The 23,411-nt window shown below is 42.3% G+C and overlaps 1 protein-coding gene and 1 long non-coding RNA gene across 2 annotated transcripts; both read left to right on the top strand.

Moving 5' to 3' along the window:
• The first annotated feature begins 1,344 nt into the window (after nucleotides 1-1,344).
• LOC118255225 (uncharacterized) lies at nucleotides 1,345-20,274 on the top strand. The gene is made up of 3 exons (XR_004780907.2): nucleotides 1,345-1,442; nucleotides 11,646-11,744; nucleotides 20,183-20,274. It is a non-coding gene; the product is annotated as an uncharacterized LOC118255225 (long non-coding RNA).
• A 2-nt stretch (nucleotides 20,275-20,276) lies between these two features.
• Nucleotides 20,277-20,985, top strand: SAYSD1 (SAYSVFN motif domain containing 1). Its single transcript, XM_035562845.2, has 2 exons — nucleotides 20,277-20,483; nucleotides 20,573-20,985. Exons 1-2 carry the CDS (start codon nucleotides 20,328-20,330, stop codon nucleotides 20,867-20,869), a joined length of 453 nt encoding a protein of 150 aa, XP_035418738.1. The 5' UTR covers nucleotides 20,277-20,327; the 3' UTR covers nucleotides 20,870-20,985.
• Nucleotides 20,986-23,411: the final 2,426 nt, after the last annotated feature.

Raw genomic sequence — 23,411 nt, 5'->3', positions numbered from 1 at the left:
TGAGAGTAGTGTCTGTGCATGTGACATCTATGAGAAAGAATTTGAAGTGACTGAGCATGTCCGAGCTGCAAATACTGTAAATATGTAAGTTTTTGAGAGATTTTGATTTCTGATACTTTTGCTCACAGTAACTCTACCTGGTTCACAGCTCCATTTGGGCATGGTGTGTAGCAGGTTTGCAACAAGAAACACGTACATTATGCAAGATTGTTTCTACTTAGAAATGTTGTGCTTACAAAGGGCCCTGTTAAACATTTTGCCTTTTCTCTATCTGAAGGAGGTATGTAACTGCACCTGCCAGTCCCAGCTCTCTGATACCTTCCAAAACGGTAGCATGCATGGTACATGCTACATACACAGTAGTTTGTATGCACACATTATGCGCACTGCAAACAGTATGTTTAAGAAAGATGAATTACAGTGCTGATAATGTTTATCTTTATTGCTGCTGTTTTCATTGCAAACTCTGATAGAGCTCTGTGAGAAGGGTTAGCAATCCCTGGATTTGAATAGGCACTTGAAATTTTCCAAAGGGCTACCGTATTCAGATATTGACATTTTGCTTTGCATCCTGTGTTTGCTTTCTTCAGCAGAACAGGGAAGAAAGGAACCAGGAGGAAGATTCAGATATTCAGGAATAATGGAGAAAATGATCAGTTTACACAAACAAACAAAATTCAGCAGCACTCCAGTGCCCAAATAAGCAATGTTTGCAACATCTAAGTTGATGTATGTGTTAAAGTAGTGCTCTTTACAATATTTTGATAAGGGAGTTGTTTTGTTCTTCCTCCACAATTTGGATGGCTGTTGTCAGCAAAACCAACACTTCAGCCATCCTGAATAGCTTCTGTATTCTGTAAGGGAAGACTTTTACATTGTCAAGAAATTCTGTTCAAGCAGCAAAGAGACTGGGTTTTAGCCTCTCATGCCAACTGTCCTTGGTAACAGCCACCCAGTAATTTGTGCAATGGTCTCTCTTCTTTGCTCTTCTGCACTGCCTGGTATTCTGAGAAAGTTTGGCTAAAACTGCACAGGATTAGTCACTGTCAGCGGTGGAAAAATGTTCAAGGATATATTCGTGCTCAGTGCCATTTTGCAACAATATATGTGAAAGAATTTTCCTGTTACTATCTATCATAATATCCTAATGTCCTGCAAATAACACTGTGCTGCTGCAGTAGAGTTGTTCATACATAGCTCTGGGGAAAATTTTATTGCCTGTTTTGCAATATTCTCAAAATCCAAACCAGGAATTTTTCCCTGTCGGTTCAGTTAGGTCTCTGATGGCTTGCTTCATTCTGTTCCCAAGAACTTGGGGGTCTAGGGCCCCATTTCTTTCTATCTAGAGATGGAGCTCAAATGTGCCACTTGTGGGACAGCTTGGGCTGTGCTTCTCTGGATGTGAAGGAGACCACAGGTGTAATGCAGATCTGAGGAGAAAGGTAAGTTCTGCTCTGGTGCCCTTCAGTTGTTCCAGGGACTGTCTTAGGAGACCTCTGACCTCTGAAGTTTTCTGCCCTTCTTCTTCCTCTAGGTGAATTCCCTTACCCACCCTCCACTCCTATAATGAATTAGGGCAGAGACCTGTACTGCAAATACCTTTCTTGATAAATATGACTACCCCTACATCCTCTTCCTCACCCTAGTGTTTTCTTTTAAATACTGTTTTATTTTAATTGATGTCTGATAAGTGCAGGCTCAGATTTTGAAATCATGGCTAAAGGAGGAGAGCTGATCCCTTCCTTTTCTCCTGCAAGGTCAGCCAAGAAAGGGAGAGGCTTTGGCTGACCACCCAGCTACGGGGGAAGAGCATGGCAGAGATGGGGACATCACCAAAGCTGAGCAGGAAGAATGAAAAAGCTGCAGTGTGTTTTGTGTTCTGAGAGGCAGGGACATAAGTGGAAGAGGAGCTGCAGATAACAGCAAGTGTGTGTATGGGGTGGGGTTAGCTGGAAGAGAATCTGGGAGCAGGACAGAGGACTCTGTATGCGGGGAAGAGCGAGAAGGTAGTGGTAAAAGGTTCTAGGGTGGGTTTTGAGGTCACAACTAAGAATTTGAAATGGAAGGATTTTATGGGGACCTTTGGCTTAGGACAGAGTGTGATTACCAATGGGAAATTCTTGTTCCTCCTCATCCACCCTTCGCACTTAGACACAAGCAGGACTCAGAGATGACTCAGGGACAAGAGGCATCTAGACCCACCTCCTTGTACCTCCTCTCTGCCCCTTCCACTTGCTCAGACCACCAGGAGTCACCTGAAAAACCCTCTCACCATCCTCTCCTTCACTCGTGCTGTGGAGGTGGCACACCAAGCAACGCAGCAGAAACTCAAACTCACCGAGTCCAAAGTTCTCGGTGCTTCACGTTCCCTGCAAGGGAATGTTTGATCTTTGGTTGACTGCTTCTTTTAGGTAAACTTGGGCTTTGAACACGTGTTCAAACATGCAGAGCACAGTTCAGAATTATAACAATGGCCCTGATCATGATTTTTGTGTGTGTGTGTGTTTCTAAATATAAACCATGGTAGCAGGAGATAAGAACAATTTCATCCAGGTTTCTGCACACTCCCATATCGTTTGTCATTACTGCAGGTGCAAAAAACACTACACTTCTACTAACAGATGAAATACTTCTTATTAGCAAAGTCTGAGTGTGCTTTAATGAGTCTTTAAAATGAATTTTACAGAAATTACTAAATCTGTATGAAATGCAATAATTGAAAATGTGGCCTGCTAACTTGCTATTGGGTCATGTGAGAGAGTATCATCATGGCCTTGAAAAAACTATTAATACGTTTTTTAACTTCTTTTTTTTTAAAAAAATGTGCATGATATAACAAGATACTGTGCATTGTTTAAAATTAATCTGTATTCTTTTACAGTAGTGTGGTTTGGAAACATTTACTAAAATCTGGATAGGAAGAAATGCCTCTGTAATGCATGCTCCAGCAAGTATAAACTCTTCTCGAAAACAATGTATTTCTCTTGTCAGGGCACTGGGCAGTTCCCACTTAGGCTGCACCTACAGACATTGCAGTGACTGTACGAGGAGGCCTTCTTTATCATTAGCCTGTTTTTTATATCTCTGTTTGTTTCAGCTATGTTCCGCATTTCAATGCTGGCAATTTAAAACAGACCATTTGTAAAAGTAGAGCAAGAAAGTGAACAAAACAGGAAATCTTTTATCTGAGAAGGTTAGCCTGTGTATGTGCCCTGTAAGTAACTAGTTTGGGAGCTGTCGGTGGTGTATAAAGGAGTATAGACTCCTGGGCAGAATGTTGATGAAAAATTACTTAGATTCATGTATGTGACCTCAGCAAAGCACTTCTACAGGTAAAGTAATACAAAAAATATTGCAAACTTTTTATTTTTCCATGGCCCAGAGCACAAAAATAAAGGTTTGCCTTCAGATGGTATGTGATTACTGGATATGGAGTAAGAAACTCTCCAATGGGACTCAATTAATCCAGCAGCCTGAGGTCTATCTTGTTGATCTTACAACATTTTCTTAACCAACTGTTAAGGCTCTCATATCCTCTTGGCCTTAATTATTTGCCCTAACCGCTGTTCTGTTAAATAAAATGGCATCCAGTATTGAAAAAAATTGCAGGTGGTATTGTATCTACGACGTATTTAATTTCCTAAGCAATTCAGGCAAGACACCTACTGTTTTGTTTTGTTTTAGAGTAAAAAGCAAAACAATGGATGTTATGTTGCTTAGAATGGAAAATTTATCTACTTGATGCAGCAGTAATTAAAAATAAGAAAATCAAACAATTTCCCCTGAAGATGAATTTCAAGACTTGCTTGTCCCTCTTCAGTGAATATCCTCCTGTCTCCTGTGGACATCTTGTTCTATCCAGCAGGTTAATTTTTTAGGCACAGTTTAGGATGCCAATATATATGTTTGCATGGTGAGCAACCATTTCATCCTGTACTTTTTTGTTTATGACTAGGCGGTAGAAGTTATTACTATTTTTATGTGCTCAAAGCTGATAACAGCTCTCTCATTTAAAGACTAACCTTTGCAGCAGCAGCTAAGGTTGCTTTAAGAGACGAAGTAGCTGACCTTGTTCAATGGGCAAATTTTCTAGAACAGAACACCAGCAGGCTTAAAATACTTTGGATACCACATTTTTTGTGAGTAGAGGAAGGAAAGTTTGGACTGAATGGCAGCTCCAAACATTTACTTGTCTAAAGCTACATTCAAGATCTTGGTTTCTACTATATCTGTTCCTTGCATTAAACCCAGTAGCAGTAGGATAACATAGTACTAATCAATCACCTGTTGTCTTTTTATAGGATCTTTCAATTCAAGATCTTACAGTCCTTCATGTTAGAATAGCAATCATCTTCTACATTTCCAGTGTTTCAAGTGTCCCACAGCAAGCTGTTTCTGGAATACAGAACAAGGGACTGAAGCTCTCAATTCAACTCTGTTCTATAGTAAAATTACTCTATGTGTATACATATACAAGTATCTACCCAAACACATATTGTTCCCTTTAGCTTCCAAATATTTTCAAGGCAACCAAGCTCAGGTTTTCAGATAACTGAATGCTCAGAACTCAGGAAAATGCTCACTGCCTTCATGCGTCCTGCTCCTGTGAGAAATACCTAGCTAGAGCTTTCAGGATAGTGAATACAAGAGAATATGCACATCCATACAGTAATAAACATCCCTGATATGGTTAGGAATGTGACTTGGGCAAAATCTTCACTTCTTTTTATATTTCTATTTTTAAATTTCCGCAAAGTAAAACATGGGAAAACTGAAGCTTTTGTTGCCAAATTCTGTCCTGATATGCACAAACATGACTTTAATTGACCTTTTGAGGGAGGGCTATGCACTTCACTTAGCACAGCAAAGAATAGCATAGGCTTAGAGTGGGAAAGTTAAATAACTAATAGGGACTTGAAGATATTTATTGCCAAGTCAGAAGTATTTGATGAGCAAAAAATGGCCAGTTATCTAAATGTTGGGGTGAGGGATAGATAAAGACACAGTAAAGAATATAAATCAGCAGGATCAAGGCAACATCACAAAGCCAAAGAAATGGGAAAATGATGGAAAAATGGTCACAAAAACCAGAAATGTCAGGAAGGCGACAAAGATGCGACAAACAAGTGTTGAAGTCTGTCTGTGAAGACAAAGCAGGTTTTTTGTAAGTATGTCAGGAACAAAAGGTCTGTGAGGGACTGCGTAAGCCAAGGGGAAGTTGTTCATGCCAGTGCTAGATAGTGCTGGGAAACAGAGCAGTTTCTTTGCCTCACCGTTCACCAGGAAGAAAAGGGAGAAACCTGCCAGCACCAAAATTACATTTTTTTTTTTTTTGAGAGCAAAATATGGAAAATGACTGAAAACTAAGTCTGAGTAAGAGCTGTCATCCTCTGTTACACCCCAAAATAGGTAGAGATTGCAAGCAGTAACAGGAGGACTGTCAAAAGCCAGCTGCACTGTCTGCATTGCCCCAGCACAGTACAGGTCACACGCAAAGAGCAGCTCTCTCTTACCAGCCTCCATTCATGGTGTATGGGTTTTGTTTTTGGTTTTAATTCTTTCTGTGTGCAAAACCTTTGGATTAAACTTTAATTGTCCTCCTTCTTTTCCTTATGGTCTCCCTTTTGTTTAGGATGTTTGCTTGCTCCTACTCAGGCAGCACAGTGTGCCCAAAAAATGTTGCATTTTACACTCAGGACCATCATGCCTATTTGTCTAGACTCTGTGCTTACCCCAAATCCCTGGGAATCCAATAAACAAGGCTATGTTACATTTGTGAATAAAAATTTTTCCATCCAATGGGAAAAAATAAGAGGTCAGCTGGGGTTTCCAAGCTCACAGTCATAGATTGAGCAAGGTTAACGCAATTATACAGAGCAAGAGAGTTTATTGCTACTGCTGCTCCTGGACCATCATCCATGAAGAACAGGAATCTCTGTTTAGCAATGGGATAGTTGTGATACAGGCATGCAGAAAGGGAACCTTTTCTTCTGCTTGTATGCCAACCCTGATTTGGAGAGAACACTGATAGGCATCAGCATGGCAGCAAACAGTTTGGAAGTCAGAAGCGACAGTTTCAAGCCCCTTCTTGCTGGTTAGGGTGAAAAAGCAGGTATCAAAGCTTCTGCTAGCATAGTCGGTGCAGTGCATGCTTCTGGTCTCTGGACTCAGGCCCCTTTCCCTGACCATATATCCCTTAGGTTTTTTTCCTAGAAGGATAGATGTTATTTTAATTCTCTTAAGTTTTAAAAGTTAGAAAAGGTTCTGCTAAATCTGTAAGCCCCTTCATTGCATGACTTACTGACTGTCCACTTTAGTTCATAACTGAGCCAGTCTTCTTTTAGTTTCTGACTGTTAACTCTTTGGTTAGCAAGGTCAGTCTCAAAAGAAAGGGGACAAATTCATTTCTTCCATGTTTTGCAAACATCTTTTCCCTGGAAAATAGATCAAGATCCTTCAGCTCTTGTAATCTAAATTGCTGCTCTTTGACACTTGTTTGGCAACTGAGAAGGGCAGGATTCAAAACAGCATCTTAGAGGTGAAAGGCTACATATCCTGTTAGTGGGAAAACTTTCATCTACAAAAAGCAACAGTATTTGTCAAGAGACTAGGGAAGATCTGACACCAGGAAAAGCCTTTGTGAAGTCCACTACAGTTACAGAAATGTGTTCACCTTGATTTAAAGCATTCTTTTATGGTGAAATCTAAAAATGGAACAAGACTGGGCTATAACTTAAATGCAGGAACTATGACAAATAACAATTTATATGAGGAAATGGAAGTGCCACAGGGATTGGGTCCTGAGGTACACTTGTCATATGAAAAGGATATGAAGCTAAGTAATGGGCAAATAAACCAGGGATTTATTTTTATTGTCTGTTAAAAAATAATAATAAAAAATAAAAAGATAAATAGCAGAAGTCCAAGACTGCCTGACATTCAAGAAAGTTTGTCTGTGATTAATATATTGAAGAAATTGCTGAACAATTTATCCTTGTGAAAGTACTACCTCTAGGATGTTGCTAACATCAGGAAGAATGTGTACCTTGCCTGTGAATCAAACCTGCAGTAATGCCAGAATGAAGATCTAATATAGTTAGTCCTGTCTGACCTAAGACATTTTCCAAATTTTTGCTCTTGAAACAATTCACTTTAATAAAGAGTTAGTCTTTTTTTTTTTTTATGTATGTGTGTGTATGTGTGTGTTTTTCTTTCCTTGTTCTGCTTTTTGTTGTGGAACAATAAGAAAACTAAATTGCAGTCTGGTGAGGATTAAACAAGGAGGGACTGGAAAAAAAACAACAGCAAATTGCATCCTTCCCAGTGCCTCTTGGTTGGTACCAAATGAGTGCACAGTCATGCTGCCACCCTTTCAGCTGGACTCCAGCAGGAGCTGGGATGTTGTGTGTGCACAAGAGGAGGTCAGGCAGTTTGCTGAGCTTTGCCTTTTTTCCTCTGAAATCATGACCTTCCTGCTCCATTGAACAGAGGTGGTCAGGAGTTCCTGAAGCAATTTTCCAAATAAAAGACACTTTTTTGGAATCCAAATTTCTTGCAAGAATGTTTCAACAGAAGAAGTTTCCAGTAGCCTGGTAATTTAGATCAGTAAGCTGAGGGAGACCTGCAAATAAGCAGAGCCTGGGTAGAGAGACTGCTTTATTAGGTGCCATGATGTGACCCAGTAGCACTGATGTAGAGGTCAGTGTCTCTGGTAAAGCTGCCCATTGAAATCAACACCTGCCCTGAATCAAGCAGGACTGTGATTAGAGTGGAAGGTTTTTCTTGTTTTATTTTATTTTATTTTATTTTATTTTATTTTATTTTATTTTATCTTATTTTATCTTATTTATTATTTTATTTTATTGTTCTATATTTTATTTCCCATGCAAATGCCCTACTTAGTTTGAGGCAATTCTTTTTCTCTGATTGTTTGTTTCCCCCCCAAAAAAACACACACCACAACACATACCTTCCATTTCAAAAATACTGAGTTTGTCCCCATGTGGAAAACTTCTACGGAATGAGAGGTTTCAAAAGTTTTTTTTCTTTACTAAGCTCTAGTGCTAGCATTAGTACATATGTGGAGCAGAAGGAGGTCATTATTTGGATCTTTAAGCTTTTGCCTGCACTTTTATCTTACAGATAGTTCAGTTAATTTATTAATTATTCATTTTTAAAATGAAGTAATGATGCCATCAGAACACCATGAACTGCTTTTACTTTACTTTCCTCTTCGGCCTTCTCTAGGGCTTTCCCTAGGTATGGCCTTACCATATGTAGAGGACCCTGGAGAAATGAGCTGACCATGGAAACCTCCACACATTTGATAGCTGGTGTGTTGGACAGTACTGCTGGAGGAACACGGCACCAGAGAATAACTCTGCAAGTTCTGGTGATGCTTTCAATGAGAAAGTCCCCAAGCATGCCCTTCTCCCTGTTATGTAATTCTGAAAAAGCAAAGCCTTTGCTAAAACTCGCCTTCCTGAAGTTTGAGAGGCATTTAGTCTTAGCAAGTGCCTAGTCCAGGACCACAAGTGAAGCTCCTCGGGGCTGCTCCTCCACCTAGCCACCAGCAGCAGCAGCTTGACTGCACGTCTGCTTTGCAGATAGCCGGGTGTGCTGCTGGATAAGGGACCGTTCACCTGGCACAGGAAACCCTTCCTCTCCCAATAACGCCTTTTTGCTACCATCTAGTGGTCATAGACAGGTGTGATAGCACAGAGACTTGTAGAGAGGTGGATGTTAGCAACAAAGAACATGGAGAGCTGTGTACAGAAATTTCCCCAGAATTTCTTTCATTTGCCTTTGTTGTTCCCGGGCCCTGATCCTGCTGCTCTTACTGTTGGTCCACACTGCAGCACAGGGAGGCCAAGGCAGGGCTGTCGCATACCCTCACCTGGGAGCCAGCCTGCCATGATGCTGTAGAGCTCTAGAGACTTCCGTGCGCCAGCTGATGCCCACTGAGAACCTAGTTGGTTCTCTCCAGTTGACTCCCATCGGTTTTCCTGTTTTAACCACTGGTGTTGCATGTTAACAAATCTGGGCAACAACAACACAAAGCAAAAGCAACGCTGGGATAATTCATTCTGTTCTGTTAGAATCATGGAATCATTTAAGCTGGAGAAGGTGTCTAAGATCATCTAGTCCAACCTTTAATTTAGAACTGCCAAGTCCACCATTAAAGCACGTCACTATTCTGTTTCAAGTATATGATCAGTACTTAATACTTAAAATCACTTTTGTTGAAGGATTCATTCAGAGTACTGAATTAGAGTACTGATACCCAGTGTTTTAAAACCACAACAAGCAGAACAGTTTGTTTTAATGAATACAGGAGAATCTCCCCTCAAACTTCAATTTAAATGTTGATACTGAACACACACACAAAAAAAAAAAAAAGCAAAAGCAAAAAAAAAAGAAAAAAAGAAAAAAAAAAGAGGTCAATACCAAATGTCCTCTAAAAAGGGAGAGCAAAAGCTGAAAAACCTGAAATTGAACTTTGAAATCCATTTAATGAAAGAGACATTAAATATACAGGAAGACTCGATCCGTTTTTGGCTCAATGCACTGCACAAAGTTCCTAAAGAAAAGGACTTTCTTGGTAAAGGTCCAGAGCTCCCTTTACAGTATCCCACGGTCTGGAGACACAGATGCTTTGTGCAGATCTCAGTAATATAAACCCAATATATTTCCCTCTGTTCACACATGAATGAATTATAGGAAAAACAAATTGAGATCTATCAGATGAGTTCTACAGCAAAAAAATACATCCCCATTAAAGCATAAAGGAAGAGTCTCCATAAATGTCATTTTATTTTCAATTTATTTACCCTAGAACCACAAATATATGTCCACCCCAGAAAAGAAAACAGAATGAGAGAGACAGACAGAATGAGTATTCATCCAATGTAAGTTGTATTTCAGTCCCTGATCCTGGAATTAAATCCCTTCAGGCTTCTATAGTCAACCCAAAAAATATGTATTTGGAAAATCAGACTCAGAATTGGATTTGTCTGCAACAGGGAAAAGGGAGAGGTAATCTAAACTCGTATTGTGCAGCTTACCGATGTTAGCTATATGAATTAAAGAAGTGAGGATTAAAGTTGTCTAGCTCTTCAGGTTGTCAATCAGAGGTTGGGTTTTAAAAAATACAGGTTGAAATTCAGTGTCTATGTGAGAAAAAACATACTTATTGAAAGAATTGGTATATTTTGAAAGGTGAATCTTATCTCACATAAGCAGATGGCATGGATTTAAAATTCCTGTTCTATTTAGATCCCAAATGATAGACTAATCTGGATAGTAAAATATTGCACATTCACAAAAGAATAAAAGAGAAATAAATCACAAGGCAGTCACAGTTTTTCTAACATGAATAAAAATATTGAACCAAATATTCTGTTTGCTTTTCTAAAGCCAACATAAAACTGCTGAGTTTAAGACAGAAATCCTCAAAGTAATCACATAAAATGACAGCAGAGGGTGCTATAATTTCTTCTTTGTTTTATGGTGTCATCATTGAATCCATGGATCTCTTACCCCTTGTGTAGTTACTCTCAATAATCTTGAATAATGGAGTTAGAGACCACTGATGGAGAATGAAAATACACACTAGTATGTATTTAAGGCCAGAACACAACTTATAAATGTGAAGGCTCTACAACAAGCACTTTGATTTTACAGAAATAAAATGTAGAGAATTTTGCTTGTGTCTAGTTAAATTCCTCTGACTAATCAAAGTGTGGCCAGTGAGGCCCCAGTTAAGCGAAGTACGGTCCGGTTTGATTGAAGTAAATAGGCAGACTGGGTGTGAGGTTATGTGCTGACCTTGATGCTGGGGGTGCAATGGTGAATGTCTTCCAGGATCAGCTCCAAAATACCAAAACACAACCCAGGGTTTGTCTCTAGGCCCACTGGAGGCAGAATGAGTGCCCCACATTCTAATCAGCTAGAGCCATCTCTGACCTCTACGTGTTCTAAATTTGGAGACTCAGCCCTATTCCAGGTTGCCTTTACAATGCACTATGTAAGACACTAACCTTACTTAGGTCTTAATTGTCTTCTCCATGGCATTCATCTTATTAAAACCATGCATGCATAAGGCATAAGATTTGTGGGGAATACTTACAGTACAATAAATAGAGTAAATTGGCTGTATCTGTCATGTTAAAACAAACAAACAAAAAATATTAAAGTCTTATATTTATTTATCTGTCTATCTATCTATCTATCTATTTAAGGGAAATAAAATTAGAGTGAAGCAAGTTTGTGGGATGCCTGCAGGTCTCATCAAGCAGAAAGTGAGGTATGAGCTCAGTTCAGTCTGTCAGGAGATTTAATCTCAACCCCAATGTAGCCCTGGCGAAGTTCCCACTGACTTCAGTGGGGTCAGGATTGCACATCACAGGGCCTCATCAATTCAGGAAAGCTGAGGGTCTCATTTGGTGTCTCCATTTCTCTCAGACCCACTGGAGTGTCTCTGTTCTTGCCTCTGCAGTTCCCACACACATTCCCTTGTTCTTCCCCTTCAGCCTGTGGATTCACCTAGTTCACCTTACTTGCTTTATGCCTGAGATTTTGAGTCCTGATCAGGGGAGACTGCTACTGCGTCTCTGACTGATGTGGCGCTTGTTATGGTTCTGCAGACAACTGCATTGTTTCCAGCCCAAGCCGCGGAAATAACCCAAAGAGAAAGTGGTAACTGGTGGCATGCTGAGGATTTTACATTTCTGAAGATGTTGAAGGTAGGCTCCTGCATTACATACTGGATTCTGGAATATGGCATAGATTTTTGTTGTTGTTGTTGTTGTTTTTTCCAATACAGGAATACACAGGAATACAGGGTTGGCAATGTATTTAATTCAAAAAGTTATTAATCTGTATCAATAGGTAAAATCACCTTTTACTAGCTTTCAGCAGTTAGTAAAAGCTCCCTTTCTTTGTCTTTTATGGAATTAAGACTTACTTAGTTCTTACTTTTCTTTTTCCAATTTGTCTCACATTGGTCTGTTTCTAAACTTTTATTCCATTTATTAGAACAAATATTGGCATGAAAAATACTGTAAATAAGACTATTCTCTAGCTTATTTTGGAAGAAAATATATATCATGCATTTAAATAGCAATTTGGAAATGTGTTTTCCTAGGTCTTGCTGTTCTCTTGGTGGATTTGCTAGTTTATTCACGTTTTTGAAAAGAATAGGGAAGGCTTTACCCTTAACCTTTTGTCATCTACTAGCTGCCATCTGACAGAGGAGTTTCACTTCTGGTGGTAATCATCATAAATATTCCAAAATCCAGTGCAAGTGTTGGGGCTAAGACAAGTTGACAATAAGTAGAAATTGGCAAAAAGAGTAAAGTGGTAGTATTTCAGAGCAATCTGATAGTTTGTCAGATGTAATAGGTTGGATTTGTGTCCTGTACGTTATGTGGAGATGTACACATACAACTGCTGGTGGAAGGGGATGGGGAGCAGGATGTGGCCTTCGCTATTCATGAGGAAATGGTTGGCAACCTGCTAAGGAGCTTGGATGTGCGCAAGTCGATGGGGCCGGATGGGATGCACCCGAGGATACTGAAAGAACTGGTGGAGGAGCTGGCCGAGCCGCTTTCCATCATTTATCGGCAGTCCTGGCTATCGGGGGAGGTCCCAGTTGACTGGCGGCTAGCCAATGTGACACCCATCTATAAGAAGGGCCGGAGGGCAGACCCGGGGAACTATAGGCCTGTCAGTTTGACCTCAGTGCCAGGAAAGCTCATGGAGCAGATTATCTTGAGGGTCATCACGCGGCACTTGCAGGGCAAGCAGGCGATCAGGCCCAGTCAGCATGGGTTTATGAAAGGCAGGTCCTGCTTGACGAACCTGATCTCCTTCTATGACAAAGTGACGCGCTTGGTGGATGAGGGAAGGGCTGTGGATGTGGTTTACCTTGACCTCAGTAAGGCTTTTGACACCATTCCCCACAACATTCTCCTCAAGAAACTGGCTGCTCAGGGCTTGGACTGGCGTACGCTTCGCTGGGTTAGAAACTGGCTGGATAGCCGGGCCCAGAGAGTTGTGGTGAATGGAGTCAAATCTGGTTGGAGGCTGGTCACAAGTGGTGTCCCCCAGGGCTCGGTACTGGGGCCGGTCCTCTTTAATATCTTTATCGATGATCTGGATGAGGGCGTCCAGTGCACCCTCAGTAAGTTTGCAGATGACACCAAGCTAAGTGCGTGTGTCGATCTGCTCGAGGGCAGGAAGGCTCTGCAGGAGGATCTGGATAGGCTGGACCGATGGGCTGAGGTCAACTGTATGAAGTTCAACAAGGCCACGTGCTGGGTCCTGCACCTGGGGCGCAACAACCCCAAGCAGAGCTACAGGCTGGGAGATGAGTGGCTGGAAAGCTGCCTGGCCGAGAAGGACCTGGGAGTATTGGTTGATAGTCGGCTGAATATGAGCCAGCAGTGTGCTCAGGTGGCCAAGAAGGCCAACAGCATCCTGGCCTGTATAAGAAGCAGTGTGGCCAGCAGGTCTAGGGAAGTGATTGTGCCCCTGTACTCGGCTCTGGTGAGGCCGCACCTTGAGTACTGTGTTCAGTTTTGGGCCCCTCGCTACAGGAAGGACATGGACGTGCTCGAGCGAGTCCAGAGAAGGGCGACCAAGCTGGTGAGGGGTCTGGAGAACAAGTCTTACGAGGAGCAGCTGAGGGAGCTGGGCTTGTTCAGCCTGGAGAAGAGGAGGCTCAGGGGCGACCTTATCGCTCTCTACAGTTACCTTAAAGGAGGCTGTAGTGAGGTGGGGGTTGGTCTGTTCTCCCACGTGCCTGGTGACAGGACGAGGGGGAATGGGCGAAAGTTGCGACAGGGGAGTTTTAGGTTGGATGTTAGGAAGTACTTCTTTACCGAAAGGGTTATTAAGCATTGGAACGGGCTGCCCAGGGAGGTGGTGGAGTCACCATCCCTGGAGGTCTTTAAAAGACGTTTAGATGTAGAGCTTAGCGATATGGTTTAGTGGAGTACTTAGTGTTAGGTCGGAGGTTGGACTAGGTGATCTTGAGGTCTCTTCCAACCTAGAAATCTGTGTCTGTGTCTGTGTCTATTTTGGTTTAGGTAAGATCATTTCTTTCATTTAGAGCCAAGGAGGAATAGGATTGCCATGATGTCTTCCTCCTTCATCTTGTGTTGTGCTGAATAATTTGTGGGAATTAAGAAACAGCATTAAGCCCTAATGCCTGGTATACCTATCTCAGGGTTGCAGGTGCAGCCTCACCCACATTTGGATTGCTTACAGGTAAATCTATCAGCAAGAGCCTGAGGCTTCAACCAGCTGGCTGGAATGTACATTGCCAAATGTGATGACAGAACAGTGTTTTGGATGATGATGATCTGACCGATCAGACGAGGCAGTGATGGAAAGGCAGGAGAAAATGTTGCAAAGACTTTCTGAGCATTCTGATCCTCTAAAAATCAAATCTGTCAGTGCTCTGCTGCTCTTTGTGCTTTCATGGAAGTGGCTGTATGAAACAAGCAGCCAATGCGACTGTTAAAGTTTATGGTGTATTCTTAATGAAAGACTTCTGAAGACTGAGTGTGTACGTGTGTAGGGAGTTAATGTATTACATTTTTACCTTCCTCAGTCTTTATCCATCTTCTGCTGTGTAGCATTTTCTATGCTTTAAACTCCAATGGACTTGTAGGAAACAGGTGTTGAACCAGAACTTGGGGCTAGAACTGGTTTTAAGATGTTATCTGAGGTTCTCTTATTTTATTTTCCCTGTCTGTAACATGAGGATAATGCTGCTAGTTAACTGGACTGAGGCAGCATCCAGGAGTTCTCATTATGGACCATTGTGGTAACATAAAAAACAAAAAAAATCACCCTTCCCTCCAAAGTGAAAGTCTGACATATTTCTTTGATAGTTAATTTACAAAGTTTTGTGGTTGTTGCTGTTTAAGAAAGAAGCCTTGAGAAGAGTACAGTGGTTAAACCCAACATATCGATATTGACAGACAGAAGACGTGGGTTCCTATCACTTAAGTGAGTAATAGGGAACTTCAGGCAGCAGCTGCATTTTTTCCCAATCTATCTGTTATATGATAAAAATCAAAAGGCAATATTATGCTCTTTTGAAGCTTTATAACAATTTTCAAACGTTCCCTTTTGAATTAAATAAAAGTTGTGAATGTAACGAGGCAGTCCTCACTAGAATGCTCATTGGCTGTAATCTTCTAAATGTAATAGAATAGTTTATCTCCCTTTTCTGTTACAACAACTTCACTAAATATCTCCAATCTACAGTTGACATTGTAATAGTAAGGGATATTTACTGTGTTCATTTCTTCAAATGGAAGCTTCCCATGAAATGATAAGGAACATTTCAGATAGTTGTGATGGAAACATTAATAATTCTGCTATGCCCATATTTTAATGTGTTTAAATATAGAGCATTTTGGCATACAAAGCAGTAATGCAAGTGCTAATATCTCAGCTCCTTTTAGTATGCACTGTTGAATACACAAGTGCACACATTTTGAAACCATGCAGATGTGGAAATTTGCAATTCAGAACCTAAACTGATTAAATAAAAAGACAGACATATTTCCTTTAAGTCTAAATGCAAAGTACCCTCATACTGCTATTTTAGGAAGTAAAATTAGTGTCTATTTTTTTACAAAGGAATCATCTCTAATCCACAGCTTAGAAATGATTAGTAAATGGATATGCAGAAAGCTCTGTATGGAATTAGACAAGCATGAGTCTGTGCACTCCAGTCTACTTTATACATGTTCCCCAAGTCCTCAACAACTAAAGCTAATGCTCCCTCAGCTCCATTGAACTAATTAAGTTAGGTCATTATATTAATAATGGGTTGCCCTTCTGTCTGCATTTATGGCACTTAGCAAGTCAGTGTGTTGTGTGGATGCTTATATCATGAAGAAGAAAGCTCCTGTCAATGAATTATATTAATCCATCAAGAGAATTAATGTCACTTGATTACTGTTGATATATCTGAAAAAGCTGGCGTGCATGAACTTGACTCAAAGAGATAACCGCAGCTGTAAGAAGTAAGAAGCAACACTCCAAAACATTAGGCAAAGGCCCTGAGCCTGTACTATTGAATAAACAGGCTGCCGATGCCAAGATGTGCTGGTGATAGTCTGTTGCAGTGCCAAAGGAAAAGGGTGCCACGGGATCCAAATGTTGCTATCAACACTTAGCTCTTATCAACTCCGTTGGATTTATACTTTGCCACAAAGAGTTCTAATGCCTTCTGTCATGTAAAATATTTCCCCAAATTAGTTTTCAGTTTTCTTGCTTTCTGAAGGAGCTAGAAGGAGCGGAGAAGCTTGAAAATTTAGAAAAATTCTGCAGTTGCCCCATGCAAAAATAAAAAAATAGTGCACTCTGGACATAGCTTTGGCAGTTTTCTAGTTTTGTCACTTCTTTCACCAGCCACTTCGTCTCCTGTTCTCTTGCTGACTTGCAGTCAGTCTTGCAATCTCCACAGTTGCTAATGGTTTGGCAGTTCCCAGCTACTGAAAAGGTGATCCCTTAAGCTCATGCTAATTGGCTGAGAGGAAGACGCTGAATGGGCAAAGATTCTTTTATACCATAAATATTAAAATGTAATGAAAAGTTGGTAGCTGGGGTAAAGGAAAAGGCAGAATTGGTGTGTTAGAAATTTATAAAGAATAACATTTTTTTTTCCTGACAGAGATGCAGAAGGGCTTTGCATTATACATATATATATATATGGCAATTATGATTTAGCATAAAACCAACCCAAAAGAATTGCAAGTTGATGGGAAGATCTAGAATTTCAGTTATCAAGAACAAAGCATTAGAGATCTATCAATAGCACCTCAAATTTTTGATTAAACATTTACTTAGCTGCTGCACATGGGTGCAAGACTTGTCTCACAACATTAGTATCATAGAATCATTAAGTGTGGAAAAGACCTTCAAGATCATCTGGTCCAACCATTGCTCTACGACCAATGTCACCCACTAAACCATGTCCCTAAGCACCACGTCCAACCTCTCCTTAAACCCCCCAGGGACGGTGACTCCACCACCTCTCTAGACAACCCGTTCCAGTGCCTGACTGCTCTTTCTGAGAATAAATGTCTCCTCATTTCCAACTTAAACGTCCCCCGGTACAACTTGAGGCCATTCCCTCTAGTCCTATCACTAGTTATCTGCGAGAAGAGGCTGACCCCCAGCTCCCCACACCTTCCTTTCAGGTAGTTGTAGAGAGGAACAAGGTCTCCCCTGAGCATTCTCTTCTCCAGACTAAACAACCCCAGTTCATTCAGCTGCTCCTCATGGCACTTGTGTTCCAGGCCCTTCACCAGCTCTGTAGCCCTTCTCTGGACACGTTCCAGAGCCTAAATGTCTTTCTTGAAGTGAAGGGCCCAAAACTGAACACCGTACTCGAGGTGCAGCCTCACCAGAGCAGAGTACAGGGGGATGATCACCTCCCTGGTCCTGCTGGCTACACTATTCCTGATAAGAGCCAGGATGCTGTTGGCCTTCTTGGCTACCCACACACACTGCTGGCTCATGTTCAGGCAAGTGTTGACCAACACCCCCAGATCCCTTTCTTCTGCATAGCTTTCCAGCCACTCTACCCCAAGCCTGTAGCATTTCATGGGGTTGTTGTGGCCAAAGTGCAGGACTAGGCACTTAGCCATGTTGAACCTCATCCCATTGGCCTCTGCCCATCGATCCATCCTGTCCAGGTCGCTCTGCAGGGCCTTCCTACCCTCCAGAAGATCAACACTTCCCCCCAACTTGGTGTCATCTGCAAACTTACTGAGGGTGCCCTCAATTCCCTCATCCAAGTCATCAATAAAGACACTAAAGAGAATGGGCCCCAACACCGACCCCTGGGGAACACTACTGGTAACCTGGTGCCAGATGGATTTCACTCCATTTACCTCTACTGTCTGGGCTTGGCCATCCAGCCACTTTTTAACCCAGCAAAGAGTGTACCTGTCCAAGCCATGGGCCTCCAGCTTCTCTAGGAGAATACTATGGGACACCATGTCAAAGGCCTTGCTGAAGTCTAGGTAGACTACGTCAACAGCCTTCCCCTCATCCACCAGCGAGGTCACCTGGTCATAGAAAAAGATGAGGTTGCTCAGGCAGGACTTGCCTTTCATGAACCCATGCTGACTGGGCCTGATCCCCTGGTTGTCCTGCATATGCTGTGTAATTGCACTCAAGATGACCTGTTCCATCACCTTTCCTGCCACCAAAGTCAGGCTCATAGGCCTGTAGTTCCTCAGGTCCTCCTTACGACCCTTCTTATAGATGGGTGTCACATTAGCAAGTCTCCAGTCATCCGGGACTTCTCTAGATGACCATGACTGCTGATAGATGATGGAAAGTGGCCCAGCAATCACATCCGCCAACTCCCCCAGCGCCCTCTGGTGCATCCCATCGGGGCCCGTAGATTTGCGAGTGTCTAGCTTGCCTAAACGCTACACACTACAAAAGCCTACGGTTAATTTGTTTTTCTTATACATAGGGAGAAAGGCACTAAGCAAATCAAACACCCCAAAGAATTGTTCCTCCAATGTTCAATGCACTCTCCTGCCCTTCCAGTCACTAGCTGAGGATACAAAGATAGGGCTTGCTGAACTGTCCTGAACCCATGTAAGCATTGGAGTCGGGAATAAATTGTCCAGATGGTGTGTTAAACAAACAAAAAACCCTAAGTATCTATGCAATTAAGCTGTTCATTACAAAAATGATCTGCTGAAGTCATTTAAGACCCTATGTATAAAATTTGTTTAGGTATTTGTCTGCTGTGTAACACTCATTTACGGATGATGTTACTGTAGTGCACTTACACTTCAAAGGCATGATTCATGACACTCTTACGTGCTTTCTAACAATACACAGTAATATAGGTAGCCCAACAAAGCTATAAAATAGCTATTTGCATGCTAGCAAAAAAACATGATAAAACAGTAAAATTTGAATAAAATTAAACTCAGCTTTAACTATTAGTTTGACTAATGACACATGCAGAGCATAAATTGTGGAATTACCCATCACTTCTTGGAGGCATTGTTTTCATGAGCAGTAGTGTAAGAGGAAGAAAAAAAATCAAAATCAAATAATGTCGTGTGTAGGATATCCTAAAACATTTTGGATTGTGATTTCAAAATCAAATTTCCACAAATAAAGAGAAAAATGTCATTCACTGTGGCACTTTTTTCAAAATCTGAAGGTTGAAAGAAAAGTTATTTTGTAACCAAGCATAAAATAGGCATTTGAAAAATGATTTAGTTGGAAAAAAAATAAAATAAAATTTTCCACATTAAGATAACTTAAGAACACCCAAATTGTTTTTTTATTAGACTTCTCATGTTTACTTCTAGGCTGACACATGCATGAGATATTCAGCCCTAAAGGTCACTTCTGAGAAAGCTATAAGTGACTGGAAACAGCACTGCAGGATAAAATGATGTCTCATTGGTAGCTATTACTGCTGGAAAGTGATAAATGCTTTACTCTGGAGGCTAAGAGCAAGCTCCTGTAAATAAATTTCTATTTCTTAGCTGTAATGATAGCTGAAAGACAATGTGACAGAGCTGCTTCTCTTGAGTTTAATTTTTTGGTTAAAAAGAGAGAAGGATGGGCCTGTCTGGATGTGCCACCGTGCAGAGCCTACTTCTGTGGGGCCCTGCTCACTTGGCCATCATGTCTTTCTCCACGGCCAGAAGCAGGGTGGTGCTGGGTCATCCCCGGTGCCTCTCAGCCTCCCTGAGAGCAGCAGCCACCTTGGACAGGCCAAATGAGCAAGGCTTCGTGCAGGGCCCAACACGTGTGTCCGCCATGTTGCCGTCCCTTCTGGTGCTGCCCAGTGTTTTCACAAAATGGCCGTTCAGGCATCAATACAAACACTGGAGTCACCACAGCAGCTAACATCTCATTCTCCCTGTGCATCCTTTGGTCACCCTATGCTTTCTTCCCTCTGTTTCCTTTTCTTTTTGGTGTTGACGTTACTCTTTAAGATTTAAAAATAAAAAAGGAAAGAAAAAGGGGAGGCTTTCAGTCACGTCCAACTTTTCTTCAGAGCTACGTAGTGGGCTCTGCTACCCATTCTGCACGGAAAGGCGCGACTACCCATCTGGCCGTCTCCCCGTGTTTTCAGAGGCCTAAAACCTCCGAAATTTGGTTTTCACAGCGCTGGGAGACCCCGCAATTTGACTCCCCACTCCGGCCGGCCCGCAGGGCGGCGCGCACGACCCCCCACCCGTGCCCCGCCCGCTCTCCGCTGAGGCGTCACAGGCGCGGCCGCTGCCCCTCCTTTGCGCAGCCGCGGGGCGGCCATGTCGGCTGCCGTGGAGCAGCGCCTTGCCCGCTTTCGGGCCGCCCGCGGCACCACCACAAGCTCCGCTGCCGCCCGCCTCCCGCCGCTCTCCGAGGAGCCGCCGGGAAAGGTCGCGGCTCCGGAGGCCTCGGATGGCCCGGAACGCGGCGGCCAGGTGAGCGCAGTGGTGGGCGGGTAGGGGGCGTGCGGTGGTAGCGGCGGCGGGCCGGTGCCTGACGCCGCGCCTCGCTGCTGCCTCCACAGCCCCGTCCCGTCCCAGCGGCGACGGAGCCGGCGCGGCCGCTGCTGGTGCTGGCGCTGAAGGTGCTGCTGTGGGCCGTGCTGCTGGCGCTGTTCGCCGAGCTGGAGCTGGGGCTGCCCTTCTTCGTCGTCTCCCTCCTGTACTGGATGTACGCCGGCACCCGCGGCCCCGGCGAGCGGCGGCCGGGCGAGCTGAGCGCCTACTCCGTGTTCAACCCCGGCTGCGCCGCCATCGCCGGGACGCTGACGGCCGAGCAGCTGGAGCGGGAGCTGCACTACCGGCCGGCCGCCGGGAGGTAGCGCCTGGCCGCCGGGCACGGCCCCCTCGCCTCCGCACCGACCTGCTGCGGGACGAGGAGGGAAGGGGGCCGGCCCCGGGCGCGGCTCGGACCCGAATAAAGCCGTAGCAAAGCGTAGCTCTGGTCTCGTTTCCTGGGGGGTGGCCCCGGGCCCGGCTGGCAGGCACCGAAGCGGCAAGCAGCTGGTCTGAGCGGTGCTGGAAGGGCTCTGAGGGGCACGGCCCTCGCACAGCTGGCCGTCAGCTTGGCAGCTGGTCAGTTTCTGCACCTGGTAGCCTTAATAGTGGTGGCAGGAAGGCTGCTGCTTGACAACAGCTTTAATAAAGTGATTAACTGCTCTTCTTTCCCAGCTCTGTCTGGAACCCACTTGCTGAAGACATGAGGCAATATAAGCACAACTGAGGCTGGTGCTTCTGTTAACACTCAAGCATTTCATATAACACATCTGATTTTGATGCAAGTTCCCTGTTCGCTTCAAGTGACAGCTTTTATCATCTGCAGTGTAAGGCAAAAGGTTTGATTATTATTCCTGACAGGTAATGCTTTTTTTTTTTTTGTCATTTTTTTAAATTTAGGGTCAACATGCAGCAGATGTGGAAATGCAAGAAGTCCTCAGATAGAAAGGGATTTGCCCTGTTACTGGATTCAATCTTTTTTTTTTTTTTTTTTTACCATAGCACAGCTGGTGATGCCTCTTCCAATCACTCCATACACTGTCAGGTATACACTTTCTCTGATCCACTGGTATTTCTAAAATACGGGAACAAAACATGATTGAAACAAATCATTGATATTGCCATAGTGAAGAGCAGCTAATAGAGTTTACGCCTGTGAGTACTGAGTCAAGAACGAAAATCACAGCTTGGTCTTTCAAATCCTGTTTCATTATGCCTTTTGTATTTTAACAGTGATTTACAGTGTTAAGGATTGAGTTACTACAGGTTCTGTCATTTGTTAAGGAAATCAAAGGAAGCATTTATCAAGCTCAATTGGACCAGAGAGTAATAGATTAAAGTACAAATAACATGTTTAACGATGCCAAGCATCTTTCAATAGCTCTCCGCAGTACTTTTAGTTTCTAGTATTGGTCTGTTGCATAAAGTCCAAATGCTGCTTCTTAAAGCCAAGCACAGAATTTTCTCACTTTCACATCTTCCTCCATCCTCTAGCTGAGATGTAAAAATCCACAGAGTTCTCACTCTTTCTGCTGATTTCTTCTGATGCTGTACAGATAAAGTGCTCCATTTTGTTTTTAATTAATACAGCTTTTGCAGGTTAAGAGCAGTTGTTGTACTGGACGTGGTGGTACAAATAAAACCTTTGCTTCCATGAAGTGTAAGTCTTTACATTCTTAGAAAGTATTATGGTAATTAAGAAGTAAGAAATAGGTGACACTTAAAAAAATAATAAAGTACACCAGTAAGTGATAGAATTTTGTGCGTTGAATCTTTATTCATGAGGATAAAAATAAACATGTTTATGGGGAGTTGATAATCTGACATCTTTCACAGATCCTGTGGGTGTTTTTTTAAACAAGGAAAGACATGCAAATAAATACTAAAAATAAGGTAACATCCATGAAATTATGAAACTTTATAGCAGCAATGATGGAAATAAAGTTTTCATTTGCTATAAACTCTAGTTACATATTGTCCAGGTGAATTTATAGACTGTTCTATTTAATACTTTATGAAACAAGTTACCACAGTAAATGAGCATGAAGCTGAAAGGCACAAGAAATAAAAATACACACAGTTCATCTGTTCCAGTGCTTTGTGTTGCTTTGCTTATTTCATGCTACTCAAATAAATGCAAGTTATCAATTCTGAAATGGAGATGTCAATAGGCTTGTAAAAGATTTTACTGAACTAGATAAAGTATGTAGAAATCATTGTTTAGGCCTTGCTGAAAATATTTCTCAAAATATATTATTGTTAGTTTGGTGGCAATTCCTTTCACTGAGTTGTTTCACCAGTATGTAAAGGGGATATTAAAAGGCTTGAAGAAAAAAGAGCTTAATTAGAGAGGAAAAAAAAACACACCAAAACTCTGCTTGTCTAACATACCTTTTTTTTCTTTTTCTTCCTGGATTCTGACAAGTCATAATGTAAAAAGGTAAGTTTGACAGCTGGTGCTGGAGTTATTCCAATGGGCCCAAAGCCCTCAGTTTTTAAGTGACACTGGGAGGGTAAAAGGAGCCTAGTAGCTCAAAAGCATGTCAAATTTTGTGACAGCAACTAAGTATAGATTTGATGCCATACCTGTAAGGACTTTGCTGTCTATTCCTATGTCTGTTAGCTTTCATTTGGTATGTATACTTTTTTTTTTTCCCAGCAAAATAGTGTGTTACAACACATCTATAACTTCCTATTGCTATAGCAAAATTAATTTTGCTAACAGCTGCGCAAGTAGCAGGAACATTTTTTCTGGGTTTGCACACAATCAAGCAGGGCCCTGGAAAACTAGCGCCCTATCTTGACTATTCGTGGGTGAAATCAGTCCCTCCAGTGTGCGTTATCACACAGATATTTATTTAATCTGTT

This window comes from Cygnus atratus, chromosome 3 (genome assembly GCF_013377495.2).
Source record: "Cygnus atratus isolate AKBS03 ecotype Queensland, Australia chromosome 3, CAtr_DNAZoo_HiC_assembly, whole genome shotgun sequence".
NCBI classification, from domain to species: Eukaryota; Metazoa; Chordata; class Aves; order Anseriformes; family Anatidae; genus Cygnus; species Cygnus atratus.
This window is presented reverse-complemented; position numbering and strand designations above follow the sequence as displayed.

Bases quoted from the DNA above. Each gene is read 5' to 3' on its own strand.
- SAYSD1 (XM_035562845.2), top strand. From the start codon at position 20,328: ATGTCGGCTGCCGTGGAGCAGCGCCTTGCCCGCTTTCGGGCCGCCCGC. The intron at 20,484-20,572 runs GTGAGCGCAGTG...CTGCCTCCACAG, and splicing joins GCCCGGAACGCGGCGGCCAG to CCCCGTCCCGTCCCAGCGGC.